Source organism: Pipistrellus kuhlii, unplaced genomic scaffold, assembly GCF_014108245.1.
Source record: "Pipistrellus kuhlii isolate mPipKuh1 unplaced genomic scaffold, mPipKuh1.p scaffold_m20_p_5, whole genome shotgun sequence".
NCBI lineage: Eukaryota > Metazoa > Chordata > Mammalia > Chiroptera > Vespertilionidae > Pipistrellus > Pipistrellus kuhlii.
Window position 1 is genome coordinate 81,291,676 of NW_023425551.1, and position 22,500 is coordinate 81,314,175.

Genomic DNA, 22,500 nt, shown 5'->3' on the forward strand with positions numbered 1-22,500 from the left:
GTCCCCCTCTCTGTGTGCTCACCTCTGCCCCCCCCTCACTGTGACCCAGTCCCCCTCTCTGTGTGCTAACCCCCTGCCCCCTCACTGTGACCCAGTCCCCTCTCTGTGTGCTAACCCCCTGCCCCCCACCCTCACTGTGACCCAGTCCCCCCTCTGTGTGCTAACCCCCTGCCCCCCTCACTGTGACCCAGTCCCCCCTCTGTGTGCTAACCCCCTGCCCCCCTCACTGTGACCCAGCCCCCCCTCTGTGTGCTAACCCCCTGCCCCCTCACTGTGACCCAGTCCCCTCTCTGTGTGCTAACCCCTGCCCCCCTCACTGTGACCCAGTCCCCCTCTGTGTGCTAACCCCCTGCCCCCCTCACTGTGACCCAGTCCCCCTCTCTGGGTGCTAACCCCCTGCCCCCCTCACTGTGACCCAGTCCCCCCCTCTGTGTGCTAACCCCTGCCCCCTCACTGTGACCCAGTCCCCCTCTCTGTGTGCTAACCCCCTGCCCCCCTCACTGTGACCCAGTCCCCCTCTGTGTGCTAACCCCCTGCCCCCCTCACTGTGACCCAGTCCCCCCTCTGTGTGCTAACCCCCTGCCCCCCTCACTGTGACCCAGTCCCCCCTCTGTGTGCTAACCCCCTGCCCCCCCCCTCACTGTGACCCAGTCCCCCATCTGTGTGCTAACCCCCTGCCCCCCTCACTGTGACCCAGTCCCCCTCTCTGTGTGCTAACCCCCTGCCCCCCCCTCACTGTGACCCAGTCCCCCCTCTGTGTGCTAACCCCCTGCCCCCCCCTCACTGTGACCCAGTCCCCCCTCTGTGTGCTCACCCCCTGCCCCCCACCCTCACTGTGACCCAGTCCCCCTCTCTGTGTGCTCACCCCCTGCCCCCCCCTCACTGTGACCCAGTCCCCCTCTCTGTGTGCTAACCCCCTGCCCCCCCCCTCACTGTGACCCAGTCCCCCTCTCTGTGTGCTAACCCCCTGCCCCCCACCCTCACTGTGACCCAGTCCCCCCCTCTGTGTGCTAACCCCCTGCCCCCCCCTCACTGTGACCCAGTCCCCCTCTCTGGGTGCTAACCCCCTGCCCCCCCCCTCACTGTGACCCAGTTCCCTTCTCTGTGTGCTAACCCCCTGCCCCCACCCTCACTGTGACCCAGTCCCCCATCTGTGTGCTAACCCCCTGCCCCCCTCACTGTGACCCAGTCCCCCATCTGTGTGCTAACCCCCTGCCCCCCTCACTGTGACCCAGTCCCCCTCTCTGTGTGCTAACCCCCTGCCCCCACCCCCTCACTGTGACCCAGTCCCCCATCTGTGTGCTAACCACCTGCCCCACTGATGTAGAAGTAGCAGTCTCAGGTTTACCTTTTATCCAGTTCCAGAGGTTTCTGCCTCTGCTTTCTCACACCCTTAGCCTGCCACCGATGGGTGCCGTGCAGCCCTCCTGCACGCTAACCTGTAACATAAGCCGGAACCTCATTCTGCAGACATTTCTCAGTCCGCTGAGGTTCCACTGCCTGGCGATTGCCATCCGTTCGGCTCCAGTAAACTCACAGGCCTTTTCTCAGGCTGATGCTCTTTCCTCGACAGTCCAGCCGAGGGCTGACTCCAGCATTCCGGGGGAGGCCTGACCCCCGCCCCCTCGGCTCTCCCGCGGCCGGACAAAGGCTCTCTGGAGAGCCGGGCCATTCCGCGCTCTCTGCCGGCTCTCCATCCTGGAAATGCCCGGCTGGGACAGTTACTGTTTAAACAAACGCCCCATCAGAGACATTTCCGCCTAATGGCCCGGCCTAGGGGAACCCGAATGAAGCCCAGCAGACCCGGCTGAGGTGCCGGCTGGGTCAGCCCAGCACAGGGCCGCTAATCAGGTGTCCCTGCTCTGCTCCTCCACGCTCACTTGATATATTTCATCAAATTCTAAACTCCAAAGACAATTGCCCGTTCCTATTGGGATTCTTTGAAATGGGGAAGACACAGAAGCGGCGTGGTGACTTTGAGTTGCTGATATGGTGGGTGGGGAGGGACGGACAGGATACAGTGGGTGGGAGGGGCGGACAGGTTATTTTCCGGCACGGCACCGGGAGGCAGGATAAGCAGGGAGGAGACTGCAGCGGCAGGAGGGAGTGAGGGCAGACCGCAGGAAGAACTCATGAAGCACAGTGCAGGGCTCTGTGTGACATTTTCTCCGGAGCTGCCTGCCTCTCCCTCCAGAGCTGAGCCAGGTCTCCTCTTCTCTGGGCGTCTGCACACGGGCTGGCGTGTTAGCGAGTCTCCTGCTTGCCCACCAGTGCCGGCCAGGCCAGCTTCCTTTTGGGTTTCAGAGAGACCCAACCCCAGTGCCGGGTCCTTAGAGAGACCTGGGCCCAGGCCCCCGCTCTCCTGCAGGGAAACTGGTGCTCAGAGAGGCTGCGGTTCTCCCCCAGTCACCCCGTCTGAGCACTTAGCACGGAGGGCTTGCCCGCCTGCTTACAGTCAGAGCTCTGAACGGGACGGCTGCTGAAGAGGCGGCTGGGATTCAGGCCCTGGTGCCCGGCCCAGCCAGGCCTGGCGACATGACTCCTGGAGGTCATGTCTGGTCATTCTGCCCCCACAGAGGTGGCTCTGGAGCCCCCTTGTCAGCCAATGACCCCAAAGCCCCAGGGCAGGGCCACCAAGCGAAATTCCCTGAGGTATATGTGTCTGTGTGTATGTCTGAGGGTCTCTCTGTGTCTATGCGTGTCTGTGTCTGTGTCTATGAATGTATGTCTCTGCATGTGTCTCCATGTATGTGTGTGCATTTGTGTGTTTGTGTGTATGACTCTGTATGTGCCTCCGTGTTTGTCTCCATGATAAGTCGAGTCAGCCATAGTCAGCAAGAGGGCGTCCCAGCTGCACTAGCTGAGTCCAGGGGGAGGGCGGGTGGCTGGCCGCTCTGGGGCTGGAGGCTGGGGTGGCCCAGAAGGCTGCCCAGTGGAGCTAGGCCTCAGGCTGGGAACCTTCAGACTGGACGGGTCCGCAGACAGCCATCTGCCAGCCAACAGTGCTTCTTTTTTTACCCCCTGAGCCATACAGCCTGCCCAGCCTTCTCAGCACAGCTGGTGAGGGGTGGGGGTGGGACAGGGTAATTATGGCCTGCGTGAGGCAGGGATGGGGCAGGGCCTGGGTTAGTTTTGGCTCCCAATAAACAATGGCCCGTTTATTTTCAGTTTCACTCATTCATTCATTCATTCATTCAACAGAAGGATGGTGAGGACTCTATTCTGGGTAAAAACTGCAGTGGCTCCCGTATGGGCACTGTGAGCACACACTCACTCCCTTTCTCCGGCCCTCCAGGAACTGCATGAATTGGACAACGTCCCCCCCATCTTTTGGGCGGGCACAGCCTTAAGACAGAACATGTCACTCGTCAAGCCTGGCAGCCCGGCTCGGAGGCCGGCATTGCAGGCCCTGTTCTCCGGGCAGGGCTCAGGCTCACACGGGGTTCGGACTGAGCCCAGGCAGGCAGTTCCCACAGACGTGGCCCCTCCAGGAGCGACACGAGTTCCCTGCAAGCCCAGAGCCGCGCACACGGGGCTGGGCAGGGCCGTGGACAGCGGGAACTGCGTGGTCGAAGCGCAGGTCTCTCTAACGTGCGTGGTGCTGCGTGTGCCTGGCCACGGTGCACCCCTCAGGTCCCGTGCTGTTCAGTTGCCTGTGTGTTCCCGGGGCCGGGATCGGAGCCGGATCGCCGTCAGGGCTGGTCGCGTGAAGAGAAGACAGGAGTAATGCATGACTAGGCCTTCTGTCAGAGACTTCCATCTGACTGGGCAAACAAGACACGTATTTGGGGCCATTACATGTGACAGTAAAGAGAATTGTGCTTTGCCAACATTCCTTCATTCACCAAGCGTTCACTGAGCGAGCTGCCAGGCACTCGGTGGGCCATGGCGAACACGGTCTGGGTCTGGCTGCCATAGTCTGGAGCACGGAGGAGGGCACTGAGGAGTCTTTGGGGAGAGGCAGGGCTGTCGGGTAGGGGAACGGAGGGAGACAGGGCAGACCAGGAGGCAGACACCGCGGACATTCCCTGACTGATATGGAAGTCAGGGGCTGGGTTGTGGGAAGGTGCTGAGTCTTCCGGGCCTGGGCACCGGTGAGCACAGGGTGGCACGCTGAGGTCAGCCCCGAGGACTGATGGGGAGGAGGCCACCGGCCAGCCCTCCCCCACTCCCAGGGGTTGTGTCTGAGCACTCTGCCTGGGACAAGGACCGTCACACATCACAGCTCTAATGGAAGTCTCTGCAGGCTGGGAGGCGATGCTCCTGCCATCCTAAGCGGGCCACACGGCACCTCCTCCCTCCTCCCGCCTGCCGCCCTGGGATTTCTCTCAGCCCTCCGGGAAGGGGGAGCAGGCCTCCAGCTCCTCCCTGCGGAGGGATTCTCTCCCAGGTTTGCTGCAGCTGCTGGCCAGGGTACCTGTTACACGTTGCAAACCAGAGGGAGGCCAGCGAGCTGTGGGCCTTGGAGAGGCGGTTCCCCTCACCTGGTGGGGCTCTGGGGTGGCGTGGTGTCTCAGTGGAAAGGGACCCACAGGCTGTGTGACCAGCGGCAAGCAGAATCGCCTCACTGGGCCTCAGTTTCCCGCGTGTCCTATGCTTGGACCAGGAGCAGTGGGGTGTGCAAATGAACACGCCACAGGGGGGCACACGCCACAGTTCAGCGGATGGGAGGATGGAGGAGCTACTGACAGATGAAGGTGGAGGGGGTGGGGGCGTAGAGGAGCGCCACCCCTTTGCACCGCTGTGTTTTGCTGCTCTCTTGTGTCCTATGACCCCAATCTTTGGGGTCAGGGGGGTCCCTGACGCGTCCCGGGTGGGGGCGGGGGGTCGATGAGCTGACACGGCACGGCGGGAAGAGGGGAGGAGGGGCTTCCAGGAGGGGGCGCCCGCGGGGCCGGCGGGAGGGGCGCAGCCGGCAGGGTGTGCGGGGTGGAGGGGGGGTGGAGGGTGGCGGCGGGTGGCGGGCTCGGAGAGCACCGGTTCCGGCGGCGGGTGCGGGCGGGGGCTCCCGGGTGCTCCTCTTTAAAGGCGGCGGAAGCGCCACGCGCTCGGCCCGCACTCGCGGCGCGAACTTGCCGGCCCTCGTGCTGCGGGCGCCCCCGCCCTCCCGCCGCCCCGCGCCGCCCGGCCCTGCTGCCCTCGCTCCTCCGCGGCTCCCGCGCGTCCCCATTCCTCCCGCCGCCGCGGCGCCCGCTCCTCGGCCGGCTGCGCCCGCGGTGGGCTCCCGCTCGCGCCCCTCGCTCCCCCGCCCGGAGCCCGGGCCGGACCGCGCTGCCCGGAGCCGCCTCGCCCGTCCCCCCGGTTCGGACCCCGCGTCCCGCGGCTGCCGGAGCGGGCTGCCCCGCGCTCCCCGCCCGCCTGCCCGCCCGCTGCTCCCGGAGCAGCCGCTGCAGCGGCCCCGGCTCCTCCCCGCGGCGCCGGGGCTCCGGCGGCTCCGCGCCCGCTCGGTCCGCAGCGTCAGCGCCGCCGCCGCGGCCGGGCCCGGCCCCGCGAGAACCTCCGCCGCCTCCGCCGCCCCGCGCCCCGACCCTCCGCGGGCGGACCCCGCCGGCGCGGTGAGTGTGGCCGCGGGGACCGGCGGGGACGGTGCCGCCGGCCTGGCGCGGGCTGCGGGGGGACCGGGCGCGGGGAGGCGGCCTCCGGAGCTCCCGCGCTCGGGCTCCGGGGGAAGGCCGGCCGCGGAGTTTGGGGGCTGGGGGTCTCCCCGCCGGGCCGCCCCGAACGCCCCGGGGAGGGTCGGCGGCTGCGTCCTGCGGGCCGGGGAGGTGACCGGGTCCGGGGGGAGGTGGCCCGGGTCCGGGGGGAGGTGGCCCGGGGCCGGGGGGGGGTGGCCGGGGTCCGGGGGGAGGTGGCCCGGGTCCGGGGGGAGGTGGCCCGGGTCCGGGGGGCGGTGACCGGGGTCCGGGGGGAGGTGACCGGGGTCCGGGGGGAGGTGGCCCGGGTCCGGGGGGAGGTGACCGGGTCCGGGGGGAGGTGACCGGGTCCGGGGGGAGGTGGCCCGGGTCCGGGGGGAGGTGACCGGGTCCGGGGGGAGGTGACCGGGGTCCGGGGTTGTGTCAGGCTCCGCTGCCCGGGTCTGCCGGCTCTCGGTGGGGGCGGCGGGGACGCGCCGGTTCGCGGTGGCAGGGCCGGCGGGAGCGGGGCAGCACCCGCACCCCTTCCCGTCCCTCCGTCCCTCCCGGTGGAGGCAGCGCCAGCCGCGAGCGCCTCGGCCGCTGCTCCCGCCCCGCGTCGCGCTCCGCGGCCGCCAGCGCCGCCTGGACCCCGGCGGAGCGCCCGCTCGCCTGGCCGCGCCGGTTTGGGGTGGCGCTCGGGGTCCCCCCGCCCCGGGCCTGGGGGTCAGTGCTCCTCGGACAGTCTGCAACGACCTCCCCGGACCCAGAGGAACTCATCCTCCGTGTGGCAGCCCGGCGCTGCGTGTGTGAGTGTGTGTGCGTGTGTGCGTGCGTGCGTGTGTGTGTGAGTGTGTGTGAGTGTGTGTGTGTGTGAGTGTGTGAATGTGTGTGAGTGTGTGTGTGAGTGTGTGTGAGTGTGTGTGTGAGAGTGTGTGTGTGTGTGAGTGTGTGAATGTGTGTGAGTGTGTGTGCGTGTGTGTGAGTGTGTGTGAGTGTGTGTGCGTGTGTGTGAGTGTGTGTGTATGCGTGTGTGTGTGAGTGTGTGTGAGTGTGTGAGTGTGTGTGAGTGTGTGTGAGTGTGTGAGTGTGTGTGAGTGTGTGTGTGTGAGTGTGCGTGTGCGTGCGCCCCGGTGGGGTCCCCTCTGGGGTCGGGCTTCCCCGGCGCTCCTGGGAGCGGGGAGCCCCTCCGCGGAGGCGCGGGCGGAGGGGAGGGGAGGGGAGGGGAGGGAGGACCGCGGAGCGGCGCCCCGCACCGGGCGGTCAAGGCTGTTGGTGCTGAAATGCCAGGCGGTGGCGGCTGCGGGGAGTCCTGAGGCCCGATCGTGCGGACGAGCGCCCCCTGCCCCGGGCCACAGTGACACCCCGGCCGCTGGGCTTCGGGTCCTGGAGGCGGCTTCTCCTGCTTCCCCTCCCGCGTCAGCCTCGCTGCCCTGGGGCGGGAGGAGCAGCTTTGCGGTGTTGAGCTGGGTTTGCCTAGCGGGGTGCCCGGAGCTCCGTGTCTGATGGAGCAGCTAGTCCCTGTGCCCCTCCTGTAGTCTGGCAGGAAGGCCTCTGTGATGGGAGGAGGGCGTGTGTGTGTGTGTGTGTGTGTGTGTGTGTGTGTGTAGGGGGTGGGTGGGTGGGGGATAGGGGGGTGCGCGCTCCATCACAGCCCCTCCCTGCCACATTCTAGGGTGACAGGGGGGCTTGGGCAGGCAGCGGGCCAGCGCTCCGAGTCTCCTCACTGCACATCCGGTTCCCACAGCCCCGGGGCCAGCTCCCTGTGGAAGAAATGACTGTTCTAATTCCCATCTCCCTCCCCTGGGCCTGGGTCTGTCCCACGCTCCTCTGGATCCACAGGGGCTGCGGGGCTGCCCCAGGCTCTGTGTACAGTCCAGCTCTCAGAGGCCTCAGGGCTCCACGCAGAGGTGAGGACCTCAGGGGCTCTCCCTGGGGTGGCAGACGCAGTCCCCCCCAGAGCTCTGGACGCTCCTGGGTGTGGTCACCCACTGGGCAGGCCCTGGGGACTAGTGGTGAGGGCCTGGCTACTGTGGAGAGTGGAGCCCCCCCCCCCACCCCACCCCCGGCCACCACTTCCTAGAGGGCCTTTGAGGATGGCGCCTGGACGGCAGGCCTGCCCATTGTGAATGCGGTGACCACGGCCCTCACCTGCCCCCAGCTTCTGTCCTTTCGGCCATCAACTTTCCTTCCCCACCTGTCAGCACCCACAATCCTCTCAGAGCGGAAGACAGCAAAGTTTCCCCTCCTGAGAGCTCAGCCCCTTCAAAGCCTTGCCATGGAACCTGTGCGTTTATGAGACCCGAGAGGAAGATGGCCTACCCCAAGGCGTGCTCTCTGATGGTGGGGGCGGGTTTCAGGAGAGATGTCCGGGTCGTAGGGGGGCATGCCATGTGCCAGGCGTAGGGGAGGGAGCAGTGGAGGTGGGAGTGTGGTGGGAGCTGAGCTGTCTTTTTGGCCTCAGTGGCCTGGGCTGCCCCCCCTCCCCACCTTCCTCTGGGCGGCTGCAGGCTGCGTGTCTGTTGGAGGCGGGACCTCTCCTGGAGGAGCCTGTGCACAGCAGCAGGCAGGCAGAGGCAGGTGAGGGGACTGTGAGTAGGTGAGGAGTGAGTGGGTGAGTGAGCAGGGTGCTGGCCCTAAGGGTCAGAGGGTGGACCCAGGGCAGAGGGCTCTGGAGCCCTCTCCCTGGGAGGTCCCCGGCTCAGACTCAGGATGCTTGGCCACATCAGGGCTGCCCGCTCCCTGGGGACAGCTGGCAGGAAAGGATGGGACCAAGACCCACGGGCTTCCGTGGGTTATAATTACAGCCAACAGACGCGTCCTCTCCCCGAGACAAGTGCGGGCTGGCAGCCCCTAATTACCGCCCACCACGACATCTGCCCACCCTGCTGTCCTCCTCTGCTCAGCCTGGAACCCAGCTTTGTGGCGGGCAGGCCCCGTGGCAGCCTGCGCAGCTGGGCCTGTCGGCTGGAAGGTTATCTCACTTCTGCAGAACGGTGGCAGCCTTTGCTGCCCGGAGAAGGTGCGGGGGAGCTGGCATCTGGGCTTCGCCCTGCTCGCTGGGGCTGGCAGAGGAGCGGCTGGCTGCCCAGGCCAACCCGAGGGCCTTCCCCAGGCGGGCAGCGGGCCTGGAGCGGAGGGTACCAGCTCCCTGTTGCTCCCGCCCAGCCTGGTGTCAGCTCCTGCAAAGGGCAGGGACAATTTGTTTTCGTGTTAACTCTGCCCCAGCTAGCAGACGACCATCAAAAATTAATTTAGAGATTTCACTGCCTTTGGCCCTGACAGAATGCGGGCTGTCTTTCCCCTCGCTCCTGGCGGCCCTGGTTCTCCCTCCAGTGAGTTCTCTCTGCCCAGTCTCTGGCCTCCCAGCCACCCAGGCTTGTAGCTCTGTTCCAGGCTCCAGCTCCAGTCAAACTCTGGGGCTTCTGCCTCAGTTTCCCCCACTTCTGTTTCACTGTTTGAGCTTCTCCAGCGTGGCTAAGTGGTTGAGCATTGACCTATGAACCAGGAGGTCACGGTTGGATTCCCTGTCAGGGCACGTGCCCGGGTTTCAGGCTAAATCCCCAGTGGGGGGCGTGTGGGAGACAGCCAATCCATGATTCTCTCTCATCATTGACGTTTCTCTCTCTCTCCCTCTCCCTTCCTCTCTGAAATCAATAAACATATATGAAACAAAAGGGAGGTGGGTAACAGGACTTGCTTAAAAAAGATAAGGCCTGCCCTGCAGCCCGCCCACCCCGCGCCCAGCCCTGCCTGGGAGCGCCTCCTCCGGCCTGGCCGTCTCTCTTGGCTGGAAAATGAGCACCAAAAGGATAGTAATGATCACCCCTTCAATTAAAGCCGATGACGCCTGTCAAAATGTTTTATTATTAATCTCATCATTTAGCAATCTCGCGGCAGCAGTGCGGCTTAAATATGTGCACACGCGTATATTAGATAAATCGAGAACGCGGGGCGTGATGCCATTATCCGGACCCCATTCAATTAAGGAGATATTATCTGCCGGCGCTGGGAAGAGCCCCCGATGACAGCCCAGGCCATTCCGGGCTGAGCCGCGCTGCCGAGCCGGCGAAAGCGCTGGGCACTGCTGCTGTGATGGCCCTGAGCGCCGGGGAGCTCCGCCAGCTGCACCGGGCCCAGGGGCTGTGTGTCCTGCCCTGTCCCGCGCACTCGCCCGCCCAGGCCCCCCTCCGTCCCTCAGGACAGCTACTCCCCCTGGACCTGTTCGCTGGTCGGGGCCCAGGACTTGTAGTAAAAACAGTCATTGCTACGGGGCGGGTTTTAGATGTGAATAGTGAAGTAAGAATCGGGGCCTGGCCTGATTCTGAAGGTTCTGGTACGTGATGGCTTCTTAGGGGCCCCTGTCCCTTCTCTGTGCCTCACTGCCATGTGGCCGGGACGGAAGTCCCACCCACAACCTGACTGTTCACGGCTGAGGGAGATGGTAGAGTTCGGGTGCTGACTTGCTAAGCCAGGGCCCAGCTGTCCAGGCGGTGCTGGGTGGGGAGCTCTGACTGAGGCGGGAGGCAGGAAGGAGGAGGGGAAGAAGAAGGCATCAGCAGGGAAGCCCACAGCAGCAGCAGCTGCGAACAGAGACTCTGCCCGCGTGGGTCTTCAGTGGGAAAACAGGATGGTGGCGGCACGTGTTGGGGGCGAGTTGGGGGAAGGAGAGGCCTGGGTTGCACGAGAGGAGGGGCTGGTGGTAGGAGGAGATCCGGGCGGATTTGAGCTTGGAGGCCGGTCCCCCGAGCTGGGTGAGGCAGAAGTCAGGGCTGGCGTTTTCTGGGCTGACCTGGTGGAAGCAAGGGCGGCGGGGAGGTGCTGCGCTCTCTGCCGGCTGCTGGGAACTGCTGTGGCCTCGGCAGGCTGCTGCCCCGTGAGCCTCAGCGTTTCCTGTCAGGGATCTCTGCCTGTCGCTGTGCTCAGAGCCGCCGGTGGGCCCTCCCTTCTCTGCCCACCGTGGGTCCTGTGCTTGGTGCCTCTCTGACCTCCTCCCCTGCCCCAGGGCCTTTGCACTTGCTGTTCTCTTACTGCTACTTGGGATGCGTTTCTTCCAGATACATGCTCATGCTTTCCCTGGCCGGCCGGCCTGCCTTCCTGCCTTCCTTCCTTCCACTGAAGTTTTACATATGTCTTCTTTTTACCAAATTGATCCCCTCCCCCAGCTTTTAGTGTTTTGCTTTTTAAAAAATCCTCACCCAGGTATTTTTTTTATTTTTTATTTTAGAGAGAAAGGGGGAGAAAGAGGGAGAGACATTGGTGTGAGAGAAACATCTACCCTGTTTCCCCGAAAATAAGACAGTGTCTTATATTACTTTTTGCTCCCAAAGATGTGCTAGGTCTTATTTTCAGGAGATGTCTTATTTTTCCATGAAGAAGAATACGCTACACATTTACTGTTAAATGAAAATAAAGGAAATTTATTACCTGTATATGGTACGGTAGTACAGTAGTTGTCAACACAAACCAGACAAACTGTGAATCCTACAGTATCAAGAATTTACTCCTTTATTCAATGACAATCATGTCATCATCTTCTGGAACATCATCATAACAATCCAATTCCTGAATTTCCTGGTGAATTTCTTATGACTCCATTTCTTTCAGAATCAGTGGACCAAATCTCTCATGTTTAGCCTAGGGGGGGCCTTATTTTCGGGGGATGCCTTATATTTCACTCAGAAGGAAACCTGTAAGTAGGTCTTATTTTCGGAGGATGTCTTATTTTCGGGGAAACACGGTATTAGTTGCTTCACGTTTGAGCCTCAACTGGGATTGAAACACACCTAGGTATGTTTCTTGTCTGGGAATCAAACCCCCAACCTTTTGCTGAACAGAACTATGTTCCAACCTACTGAGCCGCCCACCCGGTGGGCCCTTTCACTGTTTTAATCTTTACTCAGTGCCACCTCCACAGGGAAGCCTTCCTTGCCCCTTTACCCCTGAGGATGTCCCTCTGGGCCTTTCTCTGTCTCCTGACAGCCTGATTCCCTCAGCCCCTGGAGGGCCACACCTCTGTGTGTAGGTGTGCTGATTGCCTCTCCTGTGCCACCCCCACCGGGACCGTAGCTGCACAGGGCAGGCGTTTATGTCCGTGCCGCGCTCTCGGTGCCCGTCCCAGAGCAGAGCCTGGCACACAGCAGGTGCTCAGCGGGCATTTGAGAGACACATTGAGCCTCGGTGTGGCAGGAAGGGCTGTGCTCTATGCTTGACTGCACCGAGGGCTGTAAGAATTCGATGCAAGGCGGGGCTCCTCTCTGTGGACCGGATGCCCCTGCAGACCCCTGCTCATGGCTCTGCCTTAGCAGGGTGCTGCCAGGCTGGCTCTGGGCAGGGACCGGGCTTTGTCTTATTATTTATGGAGAGTTTCCTGTGGTTGAGCCTTGGGCTGGGCGTGGGGACAGAGGTGAGGAGGTGGTCCTATGTGGACAGGCCCTGAATGTGCTCCCCGCTCTTCAGTGACAAATAACAACAGAGAGTTGTGTGGCATTAGGTGTGGGAGAGGAGACAACGGGAACGGGAATAATCAGGGCAGGAGTTCCTGGAGGAGGAAGGGTCTCTTCAAGTGGCCGAGGGTCACAGGGAGGAAGCTGGAGGGAAGCAGGGTGGGGGAAGCACAGGCAGTTGACTAAAAGTTTTCCCTCGTTTCCACTGTCATTAAGCTAAAGAATTACGTTCCCCGTCCCTCCCTTCCTCTCTCTTTCCTCTCACAGACATTCCTCAGTGCCCAGCACATGCCCAGCCAGAACCAGGGGCTCCTGAATCAGGCCCTCTTGTTTGGTGGGACAGGGAGTGTGGTGTTCAGAACGGGGGATGGTTGGGGACCCAGGGGGTGGGGAGCAGGAGCAGCTCCAGGAAGTGCAGGGACGAGGACCTGAGGCCCGGACCCCAGGGTGTGCTCCTCCTTGTCTTTAGACCGGGCTCAGGCGGGGTGAGTGACTGGAGCAGGGATGCTCGTTCTATTAATGTTAACAGAGAAATAGGTTTCCTGGGAGAGAAGGGAGGGCAGAGCCCAGGAACCGTCACTCACATCAATCACTCATTTATGTCCGCGAGCCGGGCCTGGTGCAGCAATATCCAGAGGAGCAGGACAGGACTCCCCTCGAGCTGTGGTCCGAGGGGAGAGAGGGTTGCTAGGGTTTGAGGGAGCTAATTGGTCAAGCCCTTTCCCCGAGGGCCGGGCCCCACGCAGGTGGAAGTCAGACTGTCCCTGGCAGCTGGCAGCATGGCTCCGGTGACCTGCTCCCTGAGCTCAGACTGCAGCCAGCCCTGCCTCTGCCCGCTGGCGCGGGGCCCAGGGCTGGCTCCCGTGAGTGGGGGGCATTTAGGAAGGAGGGAGGGACCTCAGGTTCTCCCTCACCTTCCCCTTGGGCGGTGGAGGCATCTAGAGACCCGCACTCCCCAGCTTAGCCGAGCACCTGGGCTGGGCCGGGCCTCACAGAGGCGGAGGGGACGTGGATACACCTGGATGACGAGGGCCCCGCAGGCCAGGAGGCTTGGCCCAAGGAGGCAGAGGACGGGCCTGGGCAGCCCTGGAGCCCGCCCGGGCCTGGCTGTCCTCACTGACCCGGAGGGCGGCCTGCTGGGAGCCAGGGGCCTGAGAGCCCCTCAGAAGGCTGAAGCAGGAGGGAGCCTGCCGGGACCCAGCCCCGCCCCCGTGCAGGGTCCTTCTGTCCGCTGCTGCCCTTTGTTTGGGGAAAATCCCGTCCCCTTAGGTTTGGGAGAGTAAAACGCAGCTCAGTGGGAACAGAATCGGGGTTTGGTAAGTCGCAGCAGCTGTTCGGATCTGGCTGTTTTGTGGTTGTGGTTCTGCCTGGCTCAGGCCCTGGTTGCTGAGGGAGGATTAGGTTAGACCTGGGGAAAGCGGGCGCCTGCTGTCAGGGCTGGGAAGGGCCCCACCCCCCAGCTCCCCTCACTTCCCCTTTCCTGGGAGAGAATGTTCTGGAAAATGCCCTCGAGCTGTTGCCTTGTGGAGATGACTGAGTGCTCTTCCCTCCCTGCATCCCTTCCTGCCAGTCTGTCTTCTCCTGGAGCAAGGGCGGGGGGGGGGGGGGGGGGGGGGGAGTGGGGGAGGGGGAGGGGAAGGCGGGCTGGGAGAGGGGGCGGGTGGGGGCGGGGAGAGGGAAGGTCAGGGGCAAGAGACCGCCTGGGGGAGCTGCAGCCACAGCCACCCTGGGCTCCCGGGAGGGGGCTCCCGAGCCGTCCAGGTGTGGGCTTCGGACGTGGAGAGGGTGGTCTGAGGGCTCCAGCCTCCCCACCCGGCGCCCCTCCCCCTGCCGATGGAGGCAGCCGGCCCCCAGCCTCTGCTCTCCGCCACCCCTTTCACTCACAGGGTATTTTTACTTTTCCCTTTTCCCTGGTTCCTGTTTCATGATCAAAGGAAGGAGGGAGGCTGGGAGAGGCGGCGGTTTGCTCAGCTCTTTGAGAAGCTCGGAAAAGGCAGCCTGTGGGCCCCAGGAAGGGGGGCCCGTCTCTGGGGAGGGAGGCTGGGGCATCCACCAGCGAGGGCAGGACCTGTCCATGGGCTCCTGATTCTAATCCTGCAGGTATTTGCCTCACTGAGGTCTCCTTCCCCATACGGATGTGTCCTTTCTGTGTGTGTGTGTGTGTGTGTGTGTGTGTGTGTGTGTGTGTACCCTGGCCAGCCACAGGTGCCCAGGCTGCAAGGAGAAGCCAGCGTGAGCCCTCGGGATCAGGGCCTGCCGGCTGCCATGTTGGGGCCTCCCGGCCTGAGTGCACGCAGTCTGCCCCGATGCTCCAAACCCCGTGTCAGGAGAACCCAGCCTGAGCCCCGGGCCGCCAGAACTGGGCGTGGCCGTGTGGTGGCCTGGCAGGGGCCTGGGCAGTCTGCACAGGCTCCGTGTCCCTGGGCTCCGTGTCACCGGCTGAGGTTCAGTGCCTCAGCCTCCTCCTCTGGGTGTTAGGGACAGAAGTATCCCCTAGGCCCATGGTCGGCAAACTGCGGCTCTCGAGCCACATGCGGCTCTTTGGCTCCTTGAGTGTTCTAAGGCCACTTCTTCAAAATAGACTCTCCCTGGCCGAAAGCCGACTTCTGCCACAAAAGTTCAATCGCACTGTACGTATGCGCCCGCACGTGGTGTTTTGTGGAAGAGCCCCACGCAAGGGCCAAAGAGCCGCATGTGGCTCTCGAGCCGCAGTTTGCCGACCACGGCCCTAGCCCATAGGGAGGTGAGCATTGCCTGAGGAGGTGTAAGCAAAGCGCCTGGCACACAGGAGTAAGTTGTCATTCGCTGTCACTTCTCCTCGGGGCACTGTTGGCATTCGGACAAGACAGCGTTTCATTGTCCAGGCTGTCCCCACGGCATCTCTGACCACTGCCTGGATGCAGGCTAGTAGGAGATTCCCTCTCATCATCGTGATAATTGGAAATGCCCCTGCATTTTCCTCCAGCCCACCCATTTCACAGATTTTGAAACTGAGGACTCTCCAGGGGACATGCCGGCAGGGCTGTGGCCTCTGTCTAAGCCTTCTCTGGTTTCTCTCTCCGAATAGCCTAGTATTGGCACCGGCAACTAGGTCCCCACATCCTCTCCGTCCCCACCACCACCTGGGAAAGAGCGCTGATGAGCTCACACGGAGGTGTGAGCGATGGTGACAGCTCCATTCAGCTGCAGCCACCCCCTCTCCTGCATTTTAGCAGCTCTTACGCCTCCCCAGAGCAGACGCCCAGCCCTAGGTCACGGGGTCCTGGCTTCAGGCGTGCGGGTGGTACTGGGGAGCTCTCCTGCGGGTGCCCGCAGGGCTCGGTGTGCCTGGCGCTGGCTCTGAGCCTGGTGCTGTGTGCCTGTGGAATGCCGCTGGGCTACGGGCTCACCTGCAGAACGGGGCTGAGAAAACCCACAGCGTGTCCTTGTCCTCAGGGAGCATTTTGGTGAGGGGTGAGATGGGAGTGCCCGGAGGTGCTTGCCAGAGAGACCCAGGAGCTGAGGCTGGACTCCCGGGTCTGTACCCTCCTGTCCTCCCCTGTCCAAGAACTGGAGCAGTCGGCCTCTGTGGGGGACTTACAGGTGAGGGCGGGGGGGTGGCCCTGAGACCACATTCTCCTGGGAAACCTAATCCAAACGCAAGCCCTTCTTCCAAATGGCGAGGGAAACCGAGGCACACACCGGGCAGGTGGCTTCCTGGTCTTCACTTGACAGGCTCCTGAGGAAGGGGCCTGGGTTGGCGCTCCAGCCCAGCCCTGACTCAGCTCCCAGCATCCTCCCCGTGGCCTCCTCAACGGAGGGGAGGGAGGCTTGTCTTTGAGCAGGAGGCTGGGGAGGGAGGGAACCCCAGGGGAAATTAGCCCAAATTAGCAGAGAGATGAGGAAGAGCTGGTGTGCTCTCCTCTACCCTGGCAGATAAATATTTAATCACAACAACAATAATAATGACGATGATCCTAATAGTGTGCAGTGGCTCCGGCCGTAACCGGAGCCCCACTCTCAGAGGAAGGAAGTAGGGGAGAGAGAAGGAGCCGTGGAGAGACAGAGAGAGAGATGGGCAGAGAGAAGGAGGGGGAGGGAGGCTGGCTTCTCACTCAGGAGGCCCAGGGTTTGCTCTCTGCCTGGGGTCGCTGGGTGGCTGGGGTGGAAACGGGAAACAGGAGGGTCCACCCCTGAGGCAGGAGGAGAATCCTGACCCCCCACTTCTCCACAGCCCTCAGAGGAGCAGCTCCCAGCCGATTCCTTCTCCAGGGGCCCCCTTTGGCCTTCCTTGTCTCTCAGTCCCAGGAGCCTGAGTGTGTGGCCCCAGAGCTGGGAGGTGGGAGGTGGGAGGTGGGAGCTGGGTGCTGGGAGCTGGGAGCTGGGAGCTGGGTGCTGGGTGCCGGGTGCCTGGAGCTGGGTGCTGGGAGCTGGATGCTGGGTACTGTGAGCTGGGTGCTGGGAGTTGGGAGCTGGGTGCTGGGAGGTGGGAGCTGGGTGCTGGGAGCTGGGAGCTGGGATCTGGGTACTGGGTGCTGGCAGCTGGGTGCTGGGTACTGTAAGCTGGGTACTGGGAGCTGTGAGCTGTGAGCTGGGTGCTGTGAGCTGAGTACTGTGAGCTGGGTGCTGTGAGCTGGGTGCTGTGAGCTGGGTACTGTGAGCTGGGTGCTGGGGCTTGGTGCTGGGAAGTGGGAGCTGGGAGGTGGGAGCTGGGTGCTGGGTGCCGGGAGCTGGGGCTGGGTGCTAGGCAATGTTCTGCTGGTCACTACCTGTGTGACTTGGGCAAAATGCTCTCCTGCTCTGGGCCTCAGTCTCCTCATCTCTAAAACGGGCTGCGCCCAGTGGGACTGGCTTCTTGCTTCTCTGACACGTGGCAGAGTGTTGGGGAAGGCCCTCGTCCTCCCTAGCCAGTCCAGGCTGTCCCTGGGGCGCGTGCTCACTGATGCCCAGGCTCCTGATGGCAGTGGGTACAGGCCTCAAGAACTGTTCAAACATGACCCAGTTTCTGCCGTAAGCTCTCCCATTTGACTCAGGTTGAGCAGCAGCCAGGAGGAAACCGAGATGAGATTTGGAGTCTTTGGCGATAACTCCCAGCGTCTCCTCGCAGGATCCTGATGAGAGATCAGAGCAGCTGATGTCTTCTTCAGGCTTCTGTTTGATTCTCTCTTTCTCTCTCCCTTCGAAGGTTGGTAGGAGGGGAACATCGGAGCGGTTTTCTCTTTGATGCCAAGACACGCCGAGCTAGGAGCACCTCCTCTGTCCGGTCATCCGCCGAGAGCAGGCCTGCAGGACGTGGGCACCGAGGCCAGAGCCCGGCCGCCCAGTGGCCGCTCCCCGCCGCCTGAGGGCACGGCCTGAACGGCGAGGAGCACCGGCATGGCTCACCCCGTCGGCAGCCCTCAGCCGCCCCGCTGCTGAAGCCACCCCGGAGAGCCTGCTCCGCTCATGCTCACCCAGGCTGGGGGGCCAGGGGCCGGCCAGGGCTAGGAGTGGGGCTGCTGTCCATGGATCTCTAGAGGTTCCCAAGATGCCGGGGAAGAGAGGCTGGGGCTGGTGGTGGGCCCGGCTGCCCTTCTGCCTGCTCCTCAGCCTGTACGGCCCCTGGGTGCCTTCCTCGCTGGGGAAGCCCAAGGGCCACCCCCACATGAACTCCATCCGCATCGACGGGGACATCACCCTGGGGGGCCTGTTCCCGGTGCACGGCCGCGGCTCGGAGGGCAAGGCCTGCGGGGAGCTGAAGAAGGAGAAGGGCATCCACCGGCTGGAGGCCATGCTCTTCGCCCTGGACCGCATCAACAACGACCCGGACCTGCTGCCCAACATCACGCTGGGCGCCCGCATCCTGGACACCTGCTCCCGGGACACCCACGCCCTGGAGCAGTCGCTGACCTTCGTGCAGGCGCTCATCGAGAAGGACGGGACGGAGGTCCGCTGCGGCAGCGGCGGCCCTCCCATCATCACCAAGCCCGAGCGCGTGGTGGGGGTCATCGGTGCTTCCGGGAGCTCCGTCTCCATCATGGTGGCCAACATCCTCCGCCTGTTCAAGGTTAGTGGCCGCCGGTTCACTCCGGAGGTTTCTTCCGCAGACACGGTGCCGGGCCCGGCCAGCTCCCTTCTCCTCTTCCCTTCCCGACTCCAGAGGGAAGGATTTTTTTTTCCCTTGGAGTCTATCTGAACACTCGGGGCCTGTCCTGTGCAGAGAACAGGCCCAGCGGAGGGAAGGTGTCGGGGGCGGGCCCCAGCCCGGTGGTGCTGACCGGGGTGCTGAAACAGCACCTGCCGCTGGCAGCTCCTCGATCAATTCCCCTCCGCGGGGAATTCCGAACTAAGAAGGGAAAAAGGAAGCGCCTGTGAGCAGCGGAAGGGAGGAGGAGATTTGCAGACCGATATAGAGAAAGACAGACAGATAGAAAGGTAGACAGGTGGAAATAGGACAGTCTCCAGAGAGGAAAGGAAGACTTGTTTTGACATTGTTTTCAGATAATCGCAATTCCCAAGAAAGATGTGTTTTTCTTCTGGGTGCGTGGCCCTCCCGCTCCCCCCGAGATTGTGGTGAGAAAATGTGTGACTGGGCGCGGGGCCCTGAGCCACAGAGCGTGGGGATGAGGATGGGAGAAGGCCTGGAGAAGCGGGCGGTCCCTGTGCTGGTGCCCTTGGCCCTGAACCAGGCCTCCCTCCCTCATTTCCTTCCTCTGCCCTTCCTCCTCGCACACCTTTCTCCCTTTCCTTCTGGAATCCCTCCCTGCCAGCCCTTCCTCTCTTCCTGGGGCAGGAGCTGCTGATTTGCAATTCAATTGGAGCCAAGTGCTTTGCTAAGCTGGTAAAGCGACTGAAAGCTACCGGGTAGAGAGAAAAACATTACCAGCATTTTACCCGTAATTACGTGCCTGCTCCTCTCTCAGAGCCTCCTTGTTCGCCCTTTGTTTGTGTGTGTGTACATGTGCATGTGTGTGTGTGTGTGAGAGAGAGAGAGAGAGAGAGAGGAAGAGAGAGAGGGAGGGAGGGAGAGTGAGAGAGAGAGGAAGAGAGAGAAGGGAGGGTGAGGAGGAAGGGATGCAGAGAGGAAGCCATTGGGTCTCTCCTTCACTCTGGTGTCAGATTCTCAGCCTCTGGATGGTCTGGCTCCTTCTCTCCTCAGTCTCCAGAGTTAGGGGTTGGATTGAGAGAGGCTGTTGGCCCCAAGGTGGGAGCACTGAGCCTGGAGCCCTCTCTTTTACCCGTTCTGGAACCCATTGCCCAATCCCAGCATGCACCAGTCCTCTGTGTTGTGGGGGCTGGGCGATGTGGGGATGAACGGTGCCGGAGATCCCTGTGCTGGGGCTGGGGGCGGGGCTGGTGGGAAAGAGGAGGCTCCAGAAGCCCTGTCCCGCATGGGCAGGGTGGGAACTTTGCATGGGCTGGCGTGGGCCCCTGTGCCATGCGGTTCTCGGCTTTGCACCTTCTTCTTGGTTTTACTCCGCGATCCAGATGAAAACACTATTCTCATCTGAGAACAAGTGGGTGCGTTGTGAAGAATGGGCACAAAGATGAAGGATGTAGGAGACTTGGAGGAAAGCTGCCCTCGCCCAGGACAGTCTGAGCAGGCACTGGGCGGTGGCTGCTCGGCCGTTCCTTGGTGGGCAGTCTGGGAGTGGTAGTTTGGTCCAGCCCTTCCGCCTGCCTGCGTTAGCAGCAAGGCTGGGAGACCCACAGTGGGCGGGCCAGGGCTTGGCTGTCCCGGCTGGGCCTGGTGATGGTGTGGGCATCCTGAGGGCTCACATCAGCCTGCCTGCCATGGAGGTGAGGCCTGGGTCATCTGGCAGAGGGGGCAGTCCCCGGGCTGCTGTCAGCCTGTCTGGGCGGGACACAGGCCCGAGCCTGAGGCCGGTGCTGGGGTGGGGCTGCGGCAGCTCCCGTAGCTGGGCTTTTGTCACACTCGGTTTGCAGAAAGATGGTGAAACAGCCTGCATGGGCCTTGGGACTGTGGCATGGGCCAGGGTCCCTCCGACCATCTCCTGAGGGGAGGCCACGCCCACAGTAGAGGGAGGTGGAAGGCCAGGAAGTTGAGAGGTGACACGGCAAAGGCTCTCAGAAAGGCCACTGTCCGCGTTGGACCTTACGGCGTGTTCCTGGGAACATGGGTGTTTTGGGACGAGGGGCCCGGCCTGCCCTGCGGGGTGGGCCGTGGCTTCTGTGCTAACTGTTCCCAGGATGGGGAGTGCCGGGCGGGTGATGGGGCCTGGGGCCACGGTGCTCCCCAGCCTTCTCCTCTGCTCATCCGGCCACAGAGCCTGTGCCTCCTCAGGTTGCAGAGAGACGAGTGGGTTGGGTGGGGACCAGGGCCCCCGGCCAGAGGAGGGACAGGTGAGACAGGGAAGGAGGGGGTGGGGAGGGAGCCAGAGGGAGAGGATGGCTGTGGTCTGCCCTCCCGGGTCCCTTTTCACAGTGTTAATGTTCCCGGCTGGCGACAGGAAGGCTCCTCAATAATTAAGCGGAGAGACATGAGAGTCTGGGCGAGAAACTTAAAAGCCATTTGCAGAGGGAGAAGGTTGAACTTTGGGGAGGGAGGTCAGGAGCAGGAGCCCCAGGCAGGAGAGGATGGGGAGGGCCTGGGGAGCTGCCAGGGCAGGCGGGCATCTATTACAAAGAGCACCGTGTGGTCCCAGCCCAGCTCCGCCCCACCATGGCCATTCCCGGGCCTGCTGGGAGCTCCTCCGGAGGCTGCCTATGGCTCTTTCTCCTCCTCCAGGTGGACTTCCTGTGCGGCTCACAGCAGAGCTCTGGCTCCGGGGCTCCAGGGTGGCTTCCTGCCTAGAGGACACTAACGGGGTGCAGTCCGGGTGTGAACAAAGCTCAGAGCTGGCAGAGCCGGGAGGGGCCCGTGCCCCACCCTGCAGATGGGGAACAGCCCTGCTTGGGTGCAGGCAAGGCTGGGAGTCAGGTTCCACTCCCGGGCCTCACTCCTTGCAGACTGCCTCCCCGAACAAGCCGGGCTGGACATGGGATCCGCCCCAGGCCTTCCGGGATTGGAAGCCCTGACTTTGGGAAGTCATGCCATCTGACAGCTTCCCTCGCGAACCTCCCTGCTCCCACCCCTCCCCCCTTCTCCTTTTGGCCCTGTTCTCCCAGGGGAGGGGATGTGATGGATGTGAACAATACCTTTTGGAGGCGATCGATCCTAAGCCCAAGATGTGGCCTGTACAGTGCTGTGTTGTGGGGACAGCCCAGGCTCTAGTCTAGAGCCAGGGAGGCCTGGGTTTTATATATACTAGAGGCCTGATGCACGGAATTCCTGCAGGGGGCTCGGTGCCCGCCGCCGCCTCTGCCTCGGCCCCCATCATTGCGGCTTCGTCTAGAATAGGGGTGTCGAACTCAATCAGAGAAGGGGCCAAAATCTAAAATCCAGCCTAAATCGCGGGCCGAATGGTTTACTGAACAGTCATAAACTGTCATTGTGATGGAAACGCAGCGGAGTGCAGTGATGACAGCGCGGTGCGGGCCACATTGCAAGGCCTGGCGGGACGGATTTGGCCCGCGGGCCTTGTGTTTGACACACGTGGTCTAGAAGGTCATCCTGAAGAATGTCCGGTCTAATTAGCATATTATGCTTTTATTATTATAGATATATTTTATTGAATTCAAAGAGGAAGGGAGAGAGTTAGAGAGATAGAAACATCAATGATGAGAGAGAATCTTTGATTGGCTGCCTCTTGCACGCCCCCTACTGGAGATCGAGCCTACAACTCAGGCATGTGCCCTTGATCAGAACTGAACCTGGGCCTCCTCAGTATGCAGGCCGACGCTCTATCCACTGAGCCAAACTGGCTAGGGTGAGGCCTGGGTTTGAATCTCTGTTCTGCCAGTTACCTCACCATATCCACTCACTGTATCAGTCATTTACACCATAGTGTGAACGAGCCAATAATATCCTTTCCTGAGAGCAAACATTGTTGTGGGGAGAAGAACATACACTAAGTGCCTCAGAAGGAAGCACTTGTCAAATCCTGGTCCTGTAAGAGCACAGAGGGATCCAGAAACCATTTCACCGAGTCCCTTACTCATTTCACAGTGGCAAAAAGCAAAGGCTTGAGGAAGGGGAGAGTGCACAGGATGCTGGCTAAGGATTTGGACGCTGGAGCAAGCCGGCCTTTGCCACCTTGGCAAACTGTTTAGTCTGTGTGTGCCTCAGTTTCCTCGTTTGTAAAATGGGGATGACAGTGGTCTCTTAGACCAGGTGTGGGAATTAAGAGTTCATGCCCGCAGAAGGCCTCGCGCAGCGCCTGGCACACAGTCAGCCCGCAGGAAATGTCACGGCACAGCGTGTAGCTGGCCTGAAGTCAGCACGGGAGACGCGTCCGGGCGGAAGAGGCTGGAGCGGGTGGGCAGGGACAGACGGTGACCTTTGAGGCTGATCCCGGAGAGGCCCCGCCATCTGCTGGGCCTCTTGTGTCTCCCTGCAGAGTGTTGAGACTGAGCAGCCAACT

The 22,500-nt window shown here is 62.4% G+C and overlaps 1 protein-coding gene across 3 annotated transcripts in view; it reads left to right on the top strand.

Annotated features, from left to right (window-relative positions):
* The first annotated feature begins 5,534 nt into the window (after positions 1-5,534).
* Positions 5,535-22,500, top strand: part of GRM4 (glutamate metabotropic receptor 4) — a 115,293-nt gene continuing 98,327 nt past the window's right edge. The window contains exons 1-2 of one of the 3 annotated variants that reach the window (XM_036414885.2): positions 5,535-5,555; positions 17,223-18,083. In XM_036414885.2, the coding sequence (XP_036270778.1) occupies positions 17,565-18,083 (519 nt within the window). In that variant the 5' untranslated portion in view covers positions 5,535-5,555; positions 17,223-17,564. Of the gene's footprint in view, positions 5,556-6,107; positions 6,120-17,222; positions 18,084-22,500 lie in introns of those variants that run through there. The other 2 variants (XM_036414883.2, XM_045572788.1) reach the window with 2 other exon arrangements.